At 39.1% G+C, this 17,376-nt stretch overlaps 1 protein-coding gene across 11 annotated transcripts in view; it reads left to right on the top strand.

The window, feature by feature from the left end:
- Positions 1 to 17,376, top strand: part of LMO7 (LIM domain 7) — a 921,898-nt gene that overhangs the window by 811,990 nt on the left and 92,532 nt on the right. For 9 of the 11 annotated variants that reach the window (XM_044071726.1, XM_044071729.1, XM_044071732.1 and 6 more), the window contains 3 exons: positions 11,614 to 11,669; positions 12,330 to 12,491; positions 16,800 to 17,022. In XM_044071726.1, the coding sequence (XP_043927661.1) occupies positions 11,614 to 11,669; positions 12,330 to 12,491; positions 16,800 to 17,022 (441 nt within the window). The remainder of the gene's footprint in view (positions 1 to 11,613; positions 11,670 to 12,329; positions 12,492 to 16,799; positions 17,023 to 17,376) is intronic. The other 2 variants (XM_044071733.1, XM_044071731.1) reach the window with 1 other exon arrangement.

Genomic DNA, 17,376 nt, shown 5'->3' with positions numbered 1-17,376 from the left:
AGGGACTTCGGATAATTTTCTTATAAATATGAAACTGTAGAGTAAGGAAGTTCATTATTTCTAAAGTATGATAAAACTTGTTTCTTGGGAGTAATAGTTAAAATTTAAACCAATGACTTATTTCAGCAGATCAGTCTTCTTTTCTGCCTCAGTGCATTAATCATTTTTTTTTATGTTATAGTTTTATTGATATCAGGAACACATACCCAGTTTTAAAACCAACTTGCCTTTGGGGAGCAAATATTTGTTGACCCTCCTTTATAGGTTCATAGGTGTGTACTAGGCTAATGGCCCTGGAGCCTTTACAAGCCCATAGGATTACCTGGGCATCGTGCCACCCCACCTTAGTTCCCAGAGCCTCGGTCGAGTAGAGCCAATGGCGTGATCCCCAGGGTGAATTTTCTATTTCCCATCTATTCATCAAGATTTCTCTTGAAGAGGGCCAGTGAGGTGCTCTGCTTGACATGTATGGGAAGTCTGTTCCATAGCATGGGCAGTCTCTGGGTTATAAACCTGTCCCTCCAGCATGTTCTGTTGATTGTGGTAATGAGGTTGAGGTCTCTAGAGCGTGTGGTGTGGAGGGATTGGGATTTATTTAGATGCAGAATTTCTAACAGAGTTGGGTCAGACATGGCTTTGTAAGTCCAGCAGAGATCGCCTCGAAGTAGGCGATATGAGACGGAGAATAGTTGGAGTTTTTTGAGTCTGTCCATATAGGACAAATGTTTAAGGCCTAGGATCCTCTTTGTGAGGTACTTTTGCAGCCTCTCCAATTGTTGCAGGTGTCTAGTGAGGTACATGCCAAATGGGGTGTTGTACTTGATGATTGGCCTAATGGGGGAAGAGTAGAGGGAGACAATGACCTCTTTCTTCCTGGATGTAAAACCCTTAGTAATGAGATGTGTCACATAGAAGGACTTTCTGACCACAAGTGGCAACATGGTCAAAAGAGAGGTTGCTGTCAACCTATGTTCAGTGGACTACCATCAGTGTGGTAATTCAAGGGAACTGGGTTTTTCCCAAGGGGGATGATGACACATTTTTTGACACTGGGCTTAAGGCCATGGTTCTGACACCAGTCGTTGGTGTCATTGAGGCCTTTTCTGTAGGATGTCAACATCACTTGGAGAGTTAATAATAGCTCCCAACTTGCAATGGTCTCCAAAGTTGGTCAGCCAGAGTCCCTTTGTGTTGGCCTGGACTTCAGAGAACTAGATAAACAGGAGAGGACCCAGGACCAAACTCTGTGGGACTCCACTCATGACTGGTTGGCAGTTTGACTTTGAGTCAGCTACTTTCACACTGTGGGTTCCATCTGTGAGCCAGTTTGCAACCTACCTAGTTATATAGGGGTTGTTGCCTAGCTTAGTGAGTTTTTGTATGATTCCTGAGTGGAGAATGGTATCAAAGGCCTTGGACAGATCAAGGTAGGCTGTATGGAACCACCTTGCCTTCATCCACAGCTCTGGTGACTGACTCAAAGAAGTCGACCAAGTTGAGCAGGCATGATCTACCCTTCACAAAACCAAACTATGTAGGATCCAGAGTTTGGAGATTCCGTATATCCTTGTTTAGGTTTACTATCATTTGTGCGAACGACAGTCTGTTGGCAGTACTATTGCCGAAAATCAGAATGTCGTGCACAAAATTTAAATGGATGGGATAGTCGAACACACGTATGTGAATGCTGTAGTGCATTTGCATAAGTGTATTCAACTATCTGCACAGAGATCGTGGTACAGTGAGGATTGGACATTCATCCATATCCCCACTGTAGTGCAATCTCAGAGTTGGAAAATATTAGTAGGGTGGTGTGGGGGGCTTGCCCCCTGCAAAAATGTGATATGTGGTATAGGAGTCTGATTTACATCAGCTCCTATACGGCTATCACGTGTTGGTTTCAGTAACAGTGTCGACTCAGATGTGTCAGTCATTTGGGTCGACATTGTGTCCGTTCGAAATGTTTGTGTTCGGTTTTACTTTTCGCCATTTCGAACAGCAAATGTGTTGCCATTCGATCAAACGATAGTAAACCCCTTGTTTATTAGGTACAGGATGATGCATTCCATAGCTTTGCATATCATACTTGTCAGGCTAATTGGGTGATAATTCCTAGGGTCTGTAGTCGCTCCTCCTTTGTGGAGAGGGATGACTGTAGCAGTATGCTATTCAGTAGGGACAAAGCCTGAGGTGACGCTGTGGTTAAACTGGGCACACAGGTGAGGTGCCAGTTCACTCTGTAGTTCATTTAGAACACAGCCAGGGATATTGTCAGGTCCCATAGAAGCTGTATTCTTGGCCTTGGCCAATGCTGTTTTAACCTGTGCAGCAGTAGTACTTGGTGCTTGGCAATCCACTGGTATTGCGATTGGCCCTTTGGTGGGGGGGGGGGGGTAAAGTTAGCACTGAATCTGTCGGAAAGTATATTGGCAATATCTGTTGGCTCGGTATAGGAGGTACCATTGTGCACAAGCTCAGAGCAAATCTGGGTATTGCCGTGGAGATTCTTTACATAACTGTAGAAGGCCTTGTGGTTGCCTTTACTATCTGCTGCAATTCTGTTTTCATAGCTAGCTTTAGAGGATTTGATAAGGGATCTCTGCCTTTTGTTGAGGCTGATAAGGGAGTTTTTCCAGTGTTGGGACTTTGCTTTATTCCGCATCAGTTTCCTCCTTCTGTTGTAGTTTGTTTATGGCAGGGGACCACCAGATTGGCTTCCTTGTTTTTGAGGAGTGTGTCTTGGTTCTATTGGGCATGGTGAGATCCATGCATTTATGTATGTGTTCGTACAGTGCATTGGTGTATGATTTGGCAGTCATGCAAATATTCTCCATTTGCATGGGGGCTGTTAAGTTAACCACCTCTGTTTTTAGAAGCCCAAAGTTAGCTTTGGAGAAGTTTTTCATGGTGATTACCTTTGTTTGGGGGGGGGGGGTGGATTTCCAAGGTAATTAGTTTGTGGTCGGATCTAACCAGGGATGAGTTGATTACTGGTGTAGAGCAATGGTCGCCCATGTTAGTAATGACTAGGTCAAGGATGTTGCTACCTCTAGTGGGAGTAAGAACGAGCTGGTCTAGAGCATTGTAATTAATGAATTCCAGAAAGCATTGGGCAAGTGTATTGGTACACGAGTAGTTTTCCCAGTTAATCGTGGAGTAGTTGAAGTCATCCAGTATGAGTGTGTTAGGTTAGACCCTGATATTCTCCTGGGTGCTTAGGAACGTGGAGTGTGAGTCTTGGGACATGGTTAGGGACCTATAGCAGGCTACTACCTGAATCGCTGTCTTACCCAATGTTAGCTGCACCTGAAGTATCTCAGATGCGTTATGTTGGGCTACCAGTCTGGAGGTGTGCTTATCCTTTATGAATATGGAAACACCACCACCTTTGGAGCTTCGGTCCAAGTTCTGGGGCTGAAAGGTGTGAATGAGTTATAGCCTGGTAGTGCAGGGGTGCTTTCTCTTGCCTTGAACCAGGTCTCTGTTACAGCGCAAATGTCGAAGTTCTCCATTTTAAGGAGTGCTTTGAGCGAGTGCATTATGAGATTTAGACTTCTAGCATTGAGCAGCATGACTCTCAGATTGCATTGTTTGTAGCTGTTGCGGTGGTAATTTGGTCTTTGGAACACCGTGTAAAAATGGCACTGTAGGGGTGGCAAGAGCCTTGGCCAGTATCCAGAAGCCCAGGGGTGACGGATGCAGGCCATCTCTGGCAAAGCATTGAGGTCAGTCATGTCATCCCAAGTAGACAGATACTGGACCCCCATAGAATGACACCAAAAACTTAGCCAATTGTTGAAATCAATCATTTTCTGCTTCTACTGTATCATTCTGGGTGATGGTAGGATGCTGCTAAGGGCTAGGGTCATACCCACCTGGGCTACATAATCCAAGTTTGCTTATATGTCTGAATTGCCATAAAGTTAGTCCTGTGCATCTAAAGTGGAAATACTATGTCATCTGTCTTTTGCATAATGTTATTTTAGTTATTTAAGTTTGGCCAATGAGTAATGAGAGACAACATGTACCTGAATAATCAAGAAAGGAGAGCTTTTTTTTTTTCTTGAATCCTTACTCTTGCCATACATTTTCTTAATAGTTCATCACAACAGTATGATACCAAGTTCCCACTCATTAAAGCACACACTGTAGCCAAAGGAAAGCAGCAAAATCTACCATCCCCTCACAAGTCTTGCCACCACAGGAATCCATAAAGTACTTCCTGCTTTAGATGGTGGTTCACGAGCTTCATGGTAAGCCAGTCTAGAGACTGTTTTTGTTCTAAAAAACACTCCACTTCAAAAACATGCCATCTCCTATGTGGCTTTATAGTGGGAAAATATTCCACAGTATTTAATGAGTTTCTGAAGATTTTAATGAAAATGTAAATACTGGTGTTGAGGTCACAAGGACAAAAAAAAAGGCAGGGTATCCTATAATGCTTTACACCATGTCTTCCTCTGGGAATTTAATCAGTTAACTTGACTGTTGATAGAGTGAGGGAATCCAGTGGACACCTTATGAGATGATATTTTGTACATCTCTTCTCTTTTTCTTTATTCAGCAAAGGACTCATTCCCGACTATGTGAAGTCCCTTATCATCCTAAATAAGTTATAAGCAAGACCACACTGAAAGACCACCCATTCTCCAAACCAGGAAAGACCCCATATCAGAGAGAATTGATCAGAGTATGAATACTGAAACATAGCCTGTAAATTGCCAACAATACCTGTCTAATACTTGTAACTATCCATTTACTTTGTCATGTGCGCAATACTGGAGGACTCCAGCCCCATAGTGCATCTTTTCCCATTATCCTGACTTCACTAAAATAAAAATCCTTTTTTTAAGGAGTCAGTACAGAAAGCTGTAGTTGACTCTGTAATTACCCACATGATGTAATTAAGGACTTCAGTCCCTCCCACTAAGTGTACTGCCACCTAAAGTACAAAAAAAATAATCTTTTTACATTAGTGTCAAGTAAGGTGCTACTGCTTTCCCTTAATAACACATCACAATTATCACGGGTAGTATTTAAAAAAAAAAAAAAAAAAAAGTTTTTCTTCCTTTACAAGTAGCAACCATTTACCCTGTAAAGGCCCATAATGTGCTAAACTCTACATTTTACATACAGATAGAATGTGTCAGTGGAAATTCAGCCATTGCCTCTCTCCTTATCTTTCCAAAATGCTGTTCCATGTCAATAGTCTTGGTGCAGGGCCTGGCTCCATTACTACCTTGCTTCACACGAGCTCTACTCTGTTTCTCTACCTTACCCTCCAGTTCATCTACTTTTATACATATCAGGCTCCACCCACCTTCACTGTCCACTAAATCCACTTCAACTTTACAAGGGTGAAGAAAGTACTGGCATTTATCCCAGTAAGATCTGCAAAGTATACAGTAATTAAAATTGTCAGGGATTAAGGAAGACTACTTCCAGTGATATATTTTTTTGAAGGGTAAATCTCCCGACACAGATTGGAAATCCATGGTCATAAATAGTGTATCAGATAAGTGGCTCAAACTGACTGCAGCCCCTGCTGTAGGAGTGATGCTTGCAGTTAATGTATTTTCTCAAGGATGTATTGAATGAGGCACCATTTGCTTCATCTGATACCTGTTAAAACTATAATTTAGTGTTCATTTAAAGGACAGTCATGGGAATTTCAAAATTATCTGCAGCATCTCATGCCTCCACAGGTACTGCAGTGTCAGATGTTCCATCCTCTGTTCATACTGTATATGGACGCTCGTACACACATGCACACCATGGGCATGGCTGTATCAAAATAATATTGACCCTGAAAACACATGCCAAGGAGTGACCAGTTCTCATGATGCACAGACTGCAAATAAAATGCAGGCTTAATATTCAACTTTGCTAGCTGTGTGTCCAGGAATTTCCTGATATCTTGTGTGTCTACAGGGCAGATCCCATCATTGACTCAGGTTTGGAAAGGAAAGGCAAAGAATAAGCCTCAACTGGCCCTACCTTTTCTTTGTACCAGCAGCAGGGGAGGAATCCTGAAGGATGATAAAGGGGAAACCTCAAAAAGGGCAGTGATTCTACTCGCTGACATTTTATGCAAGTTGTATACAACCTGCTGCCTACAGTAGAGTCCAGGCTTGAGGCAACTGTAAATGGTTGAGAAAGCATTCATATTCAAGGAGAATCCTTCCATGAAATCTAATAAAATATTCTTGGCTTGTGGCTCCAGATAAATAGGATACTTTGCTAAAAAAAACTGCACAAAATGTTCAGTCTGTGGCCATCTCTTCTTTAAACTTGCATTTTGCAGGAGGTAAGCCCTCAGCACTGTGAACATGCATGCACAAAACAACACAAGGACCATGCACAGGTTCTACTGTTAAATGCTTAACACACACTGACCCTTCTTTGTTCCTCCTCCGTGACTGTAAACTGGGGCCTGTTTATCATGATCCCAAGCAGTGCATAAACATGTTGCTGCACCCATTTGAGGGCCTGACCGCTGCCTTTAACTTCCAGAATTTCTGGTTATACCAGAGCCATGAAAGTCTGCCATAAATATTTGCATCTCTTGGATCATGGTGCAGTATCCCTAAGTGGTATGGCAAGACCTGTCTGGCACTCAGGGAAGCTGCCAACAGTGACTCTCCCATAATAGACAAATTATTATGATTTTATAGATAGAAGGCTGCACTGTGCAAGTCTCCAGACCTGAGAGGCTCTTATTGAACCCAGTCTCAATTGATCTGCACTCAAAAATCTTAAAACATCAAAGAGCTCAGCACAATGTACCTGTTCTAAACTACCACTGATATTCCCTCCAGGAACATCATTACCTGCAAGTGTAACTGGAGGCTGCTTAGGGATGACTCAGTCTGCTGCCAAGTCCTATGGAGGAGGTTCAACTATTTCTTTATTGACCCTTGCACCTCATTCTCCTTGGCTGATCCAGACACCAACCGAAGTTCCTCCTCATCTTCATGGGACCATGTGGATGTGATGGCTGGCTGTGATCGTTCATCTAGACATTTTTCAAAAAAATGGCCTGACCTGTAAAGCAAATATCTCTTTCCTGCTCCTTAGGTCATCAACTGAAAAGTTTTGGATACTTTCTTCAGAGGAATCTGAATGACTCCTGATTCTACATTACTAATCTCTGTTGAGAACTGAAAAAGCATCTCGCCTATCTTGAATGCCACTGCCATTTTTCTGAAATTTCCTGGACATATACATTTTAATAGGATTAGCCAAGAAACCTAGTCTTCTGAACCACTGAACTACAAATCTGCTATCAAAAATGGTCTTTCACCATGTATGGGCAAAGATCATATTTTACCCAAAAGTTCTTACACCTGCATTTTAAAGACTTGTCCATGCAAGTAATAAAATAGATCCAGCCATGCACCCTCCCAAAAAAAAGATGCATTTTACTTGGTGCCCACAAAAAGAAAAAATGTTTCTGTTGATTAGTCACTTCTGTTCAAAGGCAAGTTTGAGTTTATGCAGTTCGTGCCATTTTTATGCTAAACTTATACCTTTCAGAATCTGTGAACTGTGTGGCTAACATCATTGGAGGATAGGTCTAAGATAGTTTTTCCCAAAAAATCGAGAAATATGAGGATAGCACAGTAAAACATTTGAGTTCCTTTGCCTGGAATCTGTTTTAAACAGTGATCCATAATTTAAGCAGCTGGTGGCAAGAGAAATTGTAATCTATTCGTTACATTCTTTTGAGTGAGCATATGTGATTTTTATAGATTAACTACTCCATCCTATAATTAAGTCAAGTCCCTATAGAGTTCTCTGGAATGTTAAATATGGAAAGTATGTAATTGCCACCACATATATGAGAGAGAAAAATGATTACTGAAGACAGTGTTTGTTGAGGAGGATGAAAGTTATAGCCATGTTATTATATGACAGGCCCAAAAAATATGTGCAATGTAGATGAGACCAGATAATGGCATATGGTACCAGGCAAAGTGATGGTCGGTGAGGAAAAAAATGGTCATTTGACAATAAAGCAATAAAATAAAGTAACTGTAATAAATCAGACAATCAAACTGTTTTTCTCTACCTAATATGGTACCAGAAATGTTTATTGCAACATGGTGGATAGGTATATATTCAACAATTTTGAGAAATAAAAAATGAAGGGCTGTACATATAATACATAGTAAAGGTAGTTTAGCATATTTCACAGATTTACCACTGTGAGTACAGCTGATAATTTTTCACTGCAGGCAGTGATCTTCAGCTGTCAGGCATATTTTTCCCAGCAAAACTATTACCAACAGCTAAGAAACAAAACTAACAAAGCTTATTGGGTCTGCTGTCACAGTATATTGCATATGTCTGCCAGTACTAGAGTAAGGGGGGAAGAGTTATATGTAAGGGTGCATCTTAAACCTGACACTGTGCCTGGACTTCCATGAGTAGGGGGCATTAGAGAATACTACACCAAAAAACCTAAGATGCTACAGTTATTTATCTGAGTAACTCAACAAATTAAATGCAAGTTTTAGAAAAGATAATATATGCACTTTCCTGTTTACTTTTCCTTCCATATTATAAAAAAATTTGATTTTACCGAATATGGACCAGGTTGATTTATTTTATTTAATTGCAGTAGAATACTGGTCCAGTCAACCTTTTTTTTCAAGTTCAGCTCGGGGATACAATAAATCCAAACTACTGGAAAGATGACTTTTACAGGTAGTGTGCCATAAGACAGAAAGAACTAAAGGCCGAAAATCAATTTCCCCCTCCAAGAATTTGTGGCATTTTATGATGAACATTAGCGTTGGCTGCTGTTAATGTTTTATTTCATTCAAATGATGTCCTAGTACAACTTTCTTTACAGAAGAATGTGACAGCAGTGCTGCATAACATCTGGTTTATAGTAGGGATGATTATATCACCTGCATTCAGGATAGGTAAAGTTTACATATCTGTTTACTGTAGTTCAGAAATGGTTTTGAAGAAGGGACGCACTTTTTAAAAGCTGAGCAGTCTATGGATGTATGGTCTATTGATGATTGTGTTATATTTCTTTATAAGTATGTGCAAAATGCAGGCCCCTATGGAGCTAAAATGTTTAATGATGCACTGTTGTTAATTTGGGGAATGCAGTACATGTCTGTTCATTACTTCAAACATAAAAATTATAAATATTTTTTTTCTACAAAAGTGAGATTTTTCTTTTACTGAAAAGATGCCTTCATTAAAGTCCTGTGCTGACGCATAAATAATGGCCCAGCCAACTTCAAAATTGAGCTCAATGTGTACGTCCATTTTACATGCAGAAGTTTTATTAGTATTAAGAATAAGTCCGTGGAACATTTACTAAGAATTGTCAAAAGTAGAGTGAAATATTTCCTTCTCCATATAGACACCAAATGCTGGCTTGCCTTTGTATTTTACAGTGACTGTCTGCTAGGTTGGGTTATATTCGTCTTTGAGGGGTGGGCATATCATATGTCCATAGCAGATCTATATTGAGTTATTGCATCAGAATTAAAAGTCATGCGCATCTTTCCATATGAATAACCTTTCTTTCACTTGACGCAAGTTACAACTCCAGGTATAGACATGGTTGAAATGGCACATAGTAATTGAAAATGAATGTTCACATGTTTAAGCTGAATATCACAAGATTTGTGCATTTTGTTGCCATGAGCTATGCTGTATTAGCTATAATTTAATTAGAACATTTCAGAGAGAAACAGACTTAGCCCATTAGTTTACTCAAATTTGTGCTAATTGGGACGTAACGTATGTATGATGTGCACTGGCTGACAAACTCGGTTGTAAGCATAATATCTTTATTGTATTCTATGACATCAAAACTAAAATTTCTCAGTGACATTTTCTGTCAAATTAAATAACATAAAAAAAAAAAAAATCAAACTTTTGACAAGTACAGACTGTCAGTGATATATTCAGAGCTACTTCTTTTCTGTTGTATCATAGCTGTATAGGATTGAAAAACAAGTCCCTTGTCCTGAAAATTTTAAGGAAGTCTGAAGACATTACAGTGGTATTGCAATTTGTAATGTCAAGTTTAGGTCAGGATAGCCACTGGGAATTGACAATAATTACAAAATTTGCAGTTTAAGTCAAATGTGTAGCAATCAGCTGTGGTGAGGATATGTAAGCTGTCGAAAACATAAATGTATTCTGCTATAACATGAGGCTTAATAATGTTAATTTCTGTATCCAAGTCAGATTTCCCTTCTGTTTTATTTATACTTGTTAACTAGGGCAAAGCACTGGCAAACATGGACCCTTCTAAGGTTTTGTCCTCATGTACTAAGTGCATGTCTCAGAATTGCACAGTAGGGTGATGAAAGCTGATGGAGTCCAGCACTGGATTATAGAAAGCAGCTCACTAACAGTTCATATCCGTAATCCTTCTGCTGTGGCCCTAAAATGACATTATTTTATTTGTTCTATTAAAATTCAGGACTCTTGCCCCACAGCTTTTGATGGTAAGCATGCAGTCTTAGGAAGTGTCCCAGAATAAATTCTTGAAAATTTTGTGAGAATATATTGAACAAGACATCTGCAGCAGCTGGAAAGGCCACATAAGTACCTCACAAAGAGGATTACTGGCCTCAAACAAATGCCCTACACTGCCTCAAAAAATTCCAGCTTTACTCCATAGCATATCGCCTACTCCGAGGTGATCTCTGCCTAACATATAAAGCTATGTCAAACCCAGAGCTGTTGGACATGCTACACCTAAAGAAATCCCAATCCCTCCGAGCTACATGCTCTAAGAACCTAAACCTTGTCACCACAATAAACAGGACATGCTGGAGGGATAGATTCCTGTCCCAGAGACTTCCCATACTCTGGAACAGGCTAACCATCTATGTCAAGCAAAGTTCTTCATTGGCACTCTTCAAGAAAAATCTTGATGAGTGGATGGGAAATAGGAAATACACCCTGGGGATCATTTCTGTGTCTCTGCTTGACAGTGGCACAGGAAAATAACTTTCTTGGGTGGCGTAAGCCAGGGAACCTTGTTGGCTAGGCTTACGTAGGCCCTTGGGCCGATAGCCTAGTACCTACCTATGAACCTATTAAGGAGATAGAACTTCAATGATAAGAAGAAAAACATCTAGTCGCAGGGCTGCCACCCTCTTAAACTGTCAATAATAAAGGGAATAAAAATGTAGGACGACTTCCAGTACAGCAGGACTGTATAAATTTACAGCTTTTCCAGTTCAGGGTTTGTTGACATGTACCAATGCTTTTGGTAACCTTGGAGTACTATGCCAATATTTATGAATCCGGTATGTAACATTTGAAGTAAGCATGTTGAGGATGATGCCATCTTTGACTTTGGTCAAATGCATTTTCAAGTGGATGATTATTGTCACTGACTAGATGAAACCTGACAAATATTCAACAGTTCTCAATTATCACAAAACTATTTTATATCATGTGATAACATGGTCATTGATGAGAACCCAGACAGTGTATATGCTTTCATTGCATGAGGAATGTTGTATTTTCTTTGATTGTAGTTTTTGATAATATGTTTAAGAATTGTCTGAATTTAGTGCTGCATCAGTCAGTATGGGAATTGTAATGAGATCATTTTCATTTTAGGACAAAATCCAAATCAACAACCGAGCTAGATGAAGTGGATTCTTCAAGTGAACACGGTAAGATTCTGTAATACACATTTGATTTTTATTGTTATCGCAGTGTCTGAAAAGTCTCTATTCATGTTAATGAATTGAAAAATAAGTACTTGCAAATGAAAACTCTAGTCCTGATACTTTTCCAGAATCATTTTTGAAGTCACAACAGAGAATGCAATGCATTATGTATGGGTGAGGTACCTTTTTGTTGGGGGTTGGAGTAATATTTGTTTAATGTTCTGTACCAGTATTACAAAATTAAAATTAGCTGTTGTGCAAAAAAATGCACATGCAAATTGTTTTATTTTTCATATTTATTGAAATTAATTTTGAGAACACGGTTAAGTTTACTCTTGTGGATTTAAATTGTTTTCCGTATTGTACTAAATGGTTAATTTATCTCTAGCAATTCAGGAGTGTTACAGCCATTAGATCAACTGATGAATATTTTTGTTGTGGTTGCAGTATAGCATGTTGTACCTCTTCATAATACAATTTTGTTTAATATTTGCCACAGATATATTTAGTGGCAGAGAAATCTGTAGGTTATTTTGTTTTATTCTGAACATAATTAACAATGACCATGGGTTCTACCTCACAAAAGTAGCCAGTTAACTCCAACACACTGGAGGAAAAAAATTAACTTATAAACAGATGTGTATGTATGAAAAATGTGTATAGGTTTTTATGTCAAACCATCGGGTGGCATTGCTCAGTGGCTCCTTGAAGAAGAGCATAAGCGAAAGTGGAGTACAAAGTTTAAACAGCAGATGGCAGCAACCGAACTGGAAGTGGAAAGACGGCAAATACTTAATCAGATGAAGTATGCCAACCCAGATATAGGTGGGAACACACAAGTGAATTCATTAGTAAATTGACTATAAATAAAATTTTAATCGTATTTAATTTGATAGCTTCATTAATTGTATTGCAAATCTGGACAAATAGTAATTATATTGCAAATCTGGACGAATGTATTAGCAGTTAAAAGTATACCCTGCAGCAGTGGAATAAGTGAATTCTAGAGCATTTGTGTCCTTTCATGAATAATACTTTAGGTTTTGTAAGCATTACAGTAGCAAAGACAGAGGGGGATATACTGAAGACGTTTTGTGAAAAGAAAGTCGATTATTTAAAATACATTTTTTAGCCTTGTATTTGAAATATTTGCTTGTAGTTATCACATCTGAAGTACTAGTATTTTATTGTAAGATTTTCAGGACTTCAATGTGCTCTGTGGCTTTCTATCCCTTGGGAATTTGCTTTCTCACTTCAGCTGTGGATTTTAAAAGATTTCTCCTTGTATTACTGTAGAATATGGCAGTGTGGTCTCCTTGTTACAGAATTTGTAGTACTCCCATATTGCTATTAGTTGTCAGTCCTCTTCTCCATTTTTTGATCAGGTGTCTTGAGTCTTTTACATTAGGCAGAGCAATCCAGTGCATTGATTTCATTTCTCCTGTACCTTAACGTATAGCTTAACAGAGTAAGTGTTATGATTTTGTTGGAAAAGGAATCGTGCAGGAATGAGAAGACATCTAATTTGACAATACTAGATGAAATTAAGGGCATACAGTCTGCACCTCCTGGATGAGACCCAGCTAATTTCCTTTACATTCTAAATGAGTACTCCACTCACAGCTACCTTTAGTTGAATAGATTAGGTAATATGATAGGAACAGTGTAGGTCTCTGAAGCAAACAAAGTGAATTTGGATTTAAGAAAATCGCTTGAGTCAAGGGCATTTTAATAAAATAAGTACAATGCATTTCATGGCTTTTGAATGCAGATTTAGAAAACAGATTCTAAAAAGCTAGTTACCCTCTTCATACTCTACTGTGTATGCTTTGAGGAAAAACCTGTGAAGAACAAGAACTGCCTAATCAGAAAGTGGATGAGTCATTAGCAGTAACCAGTTTTGCAGATAGAAGACTTTTGTTCACATTATTCTATGAATTTTATCCTTTTGTCACGTATAGAATTCTTCATGGACCAGGTGTAAATAGCTTTAGAATTGTATAAAAAGTACATTTCCATATCTAAATCAAGAAGACTGTTTGTTCTCCTTTTTTAACAATTGGAATTTGTTGTCCAGATTTGCACAATTGTTAGATCAGAAGTAGTATCCTAAAACCAGTTGTAATTAAAGTTCAATTACGTTTACACAATTTGAAAGGATCTTTGAAGCACCATTAATCACATTCTGATTGCTGTTTGATTTCATAGGTATAGCCAGACAGACAAATATTGCATTCACCAAAACTGTTTTAGCATTTGTTTTAGATTAAATAACTTTTAACATTTGTTTTGCTTAAATATTAGCGCAGGATAATTCACTGGCATATTGGGGAGACACTGTGCTTTCAGCAATGTGCTATTAAATGATTGAGTTGTTTTATGGGGCAGGTGGGAAAAGTGGCAAGGAAGATATAAGGAATGACTAAACTTTGAGATCGCTGTCTGGGCTGGAGGAATCTGTGCACTAAAGGCTTGCCTGCCATCTGGCATAGGGCAGACAAGAAGGCTGTTGGGAAGTGGTGTTTTGTATCATGTAATAACATGCAACAGTCTATGTGACTAGCCAGACTAATTGTACTAAGGACATATTACTAGCCACACCTCTCAACTGTCGAGGATTTTCACAGAATGTCCAGATTTTTGCCTCATTGGTTTCATCCTCATGAAATTTAGGTTTTGGGTGAACCATTTCAGGCTGTATATCCTTCAGAAAATGCATGCAGATAGAAACTGTTTTATCCAAGTTCCGAGTTTGCAAGAGCAAGATTTAAAATCTGTCCCTGATTTGGGGTTTTTGACCCCCAATATTTTTGTTTGTCCAGTCTTGTGTTGAGAGGTATGTTATGTTATTATCTGTAGATCTCTTCTAGATGATTTCTCTGTTTAAAATGATAAAGTACAATGGTTCATAGATTTATAGTAGGCTAATGACCACTGGGATCTTTACAGATCTAGCCGTGCAACCCAACCTTGTTTATGTTTCAGAGTTCCGTGGAAGCCTGTATTGTAAGGGATTTTAGTAAAGTAGCAGCTAATGGCTATGTGGGGGGGGGGAGTATGTTAGTTGAGGTGTAATTTACTTACTGTCAACCATTGTCCATCAGAGACATGGGGGCCAGATAGTTAAATTTGTGATTTCTGAACCAATAATCAGGGTTTTATTTGACTCGGCTTAGGAATGAATTCTGCTTCACTTGGATAGCTTATTCCATACCACGAGAATCTTGAGGCACACATCAGTCTCTCCAGCATATTCTATTTATGTCACAGACAAAGATCAGGTCCTTGGATATAGTGCTTCTGGTGCTTTGTTTTGCAGATGTGCAAGGCGACTGTTGGAGCTGCATCTGAGGATGCCTTATAAGCTAGGTATAGATTGCCCCTTGGTAACGTGTAGGATACTGAGTGCAGAGATTAGACCTTAAGGTGATCTGTGCAGGACAGGGTATTCATAGCCTGGATTCTTCTAGTGAGAAGCCTTTGAGGGCATTCTAGCTGTTGCAAGTGCCTGGTTGGGTACATGCCAAAGGGGTCATTGTAATCAGTGATGTGTCTAATAAGGGCCGAGTGGAGTGGCACTATAACTTCCTTGGAACTGGATGCTGTACCATTTCTTATGAGATGGGAGACATAGGGTGGTTTTCTTTTCTTGGGTACGTATTGGTCGAAGGTCAGATTACTTTCTACATCTGTTCCCAGATCCTTAACTATCATTAACTCTTAGGAATGTTTTATTGATGGAGTAATTAGCTTGAGTGGAGGATTTCCCTAAGGCACCATAATGTATGTCTTTGCTTAGAGTTTTAATCCATGTCTTTGGCACCAGTCATTTGTGTTAGACCCTCTCATAGGATGTTGCTGTTATGGGGGGAATTTGTTAGCTCACAATTTACAGTCATTTGCGAACTTGGTAAGCTTAGAGGCCTTTGATACTAACCATTACTTCTGAGAAGCAGATGCCAAACAGGAGTGTCCCCAACAGAGAGCCCTGGGGTGCACCAGTGTTGAATGGTCTCCTGGTGGAGGTGGTCTCACCCGATCCTGACTTCTTGGTTGGTTTTCCAAAAGTTGTAATCCGTGATATGAGTAAAGAATGCATTATAGTCATACTTCTATTTTCTTTCACAAACTAAGAGTTTATCCTGCACGTTAAGTTAGCGTTGTAATGTTTTTAATTTTGTAGTAGGGTTAGATTTAACTGTAGATTTTGCAGTAGGGTTTAATTTAACTGTAGGGTTAGATTCATAATTTTAAATTCAAGCATGGTTATTCGTACTTTGGGTAGACAAACAGCAACATGCTGTCATATTGTGACCTTCAGAGAGCAGTGAGCTACAAATGTTTGTGCTAGAATGCATTTCCTTGGGGGGGGGGGGGGGGGCTTTCCAAGAGCTAAAAATTAGATATACATTTAAAAATGGTGAATGCATGGATAAGTGCTGTCTTGCTAATCTGTGATGAAGTGAATTACAGTAATAATCAAATATCAAGTGCCTAATGAATCATATCTGTGATGTATTTAATTCATTTTGTAATTAACTTTTAATTTGTAATCAGTTTACATGTTTTTATTTATTTACTGCATTTTTCCAAACGTTAGCTGTACATCTTTAATTATCAGTAATCAGATTACACATTTGTATTTGGTACATAATCCAGCAGGACAGTGAATAAAGCATTGGCTGCTACAACTTGTCTGTGCCAGTACCTTAAGTGTAGGTGTCATGTCCATACATACTTGCATCAGCTTGGGGTGGGGGTGGGGGGGCTGGTGTAGCTGAATGACGCACCTTAAAGACACAACTTGCATGACAGGATAAGTGTTGTGCCTCCTTACAAAAAAAAAAAAACGGTACAAGGAATCGAAGGCTATAATTTGGCATTTGGGAATGACCGTAACTTGGCTTCTCATCAAAACCCTGACCCACTATAGAAATGACATCACAGAGTAGAGCTTACTCATTTTGTAGTAAGTTCAGTAAGCACATGCTCCTATTAATGCTATATAATCTCCACTACAAAGGGAATAAAGTTGGGTGTCACCACATCTTGCTAGGAAATGGGCAATGTGGTGAATAAAATTTGCTGTCTGAAATATATTATTATACTGACAGATTTATGACCTTAATTTAGCCAACAGTGGGTTCTCAGACAGAAGTTGGATTGGAGCTGATTCAAGGCAGAGGTCTTTTCAGGATTATTCCCATACGCCAGCAGAACAGGAGAGGCAGAAAATCATTGATGAGATGAAGAAGAAGACCCAGCTGCTCAATGACAACAGTTGGATCAGGCAGCGGAGTTCTAGTGTTATCCAAAAGTCTTCAGATACTGCAAGTTTACCTGGAACATTGAGAAGGTATGATCTGTTTTATGCCAGAATTTCGATAAATCTGCACACAGGTGAACTAGACCGCTCAGTGATTCAGAAGCTCTATGTAATATGACTTTCTATGCTGGGTAGAGTACTAAAATAACTCCATAAAGGTTTGTCAAACCATGCTGCAACAAAATCTTTTACAATCTGAAAGTTAGGAGTTTAATGTTGATCCTAGTTTTTTTACCTCAGTCTTACTTGCTCAGTAATGAATGGAAAGAAGTAGAAATTAAACTGAAAAGTGTCATTACAAATAACTCTGCGATCATGGTTCATTTTCAGTTCAATCGTGTCATAATCTGTAAAATTACTGTAACCAGTTGTATTCTGTCTACC

The sequence above is a fragment of the Protopterus annectens genome, chromosome 5.part0 (assembly GCF_019279795.1).
Source record: "Protopterus annectens isolate FY-2018-M chromosome 5.part0, PAN1.0, whole genome shotgun sequence".
NCBI lineage: Eukaryota > Metazoa > Chordata > Ceratodontiformes > Protopteridae > Protopterus > Protopterus annectens.
This window is presented reverse-complemented; position numbering and strand designations above follow the sequence as displayed.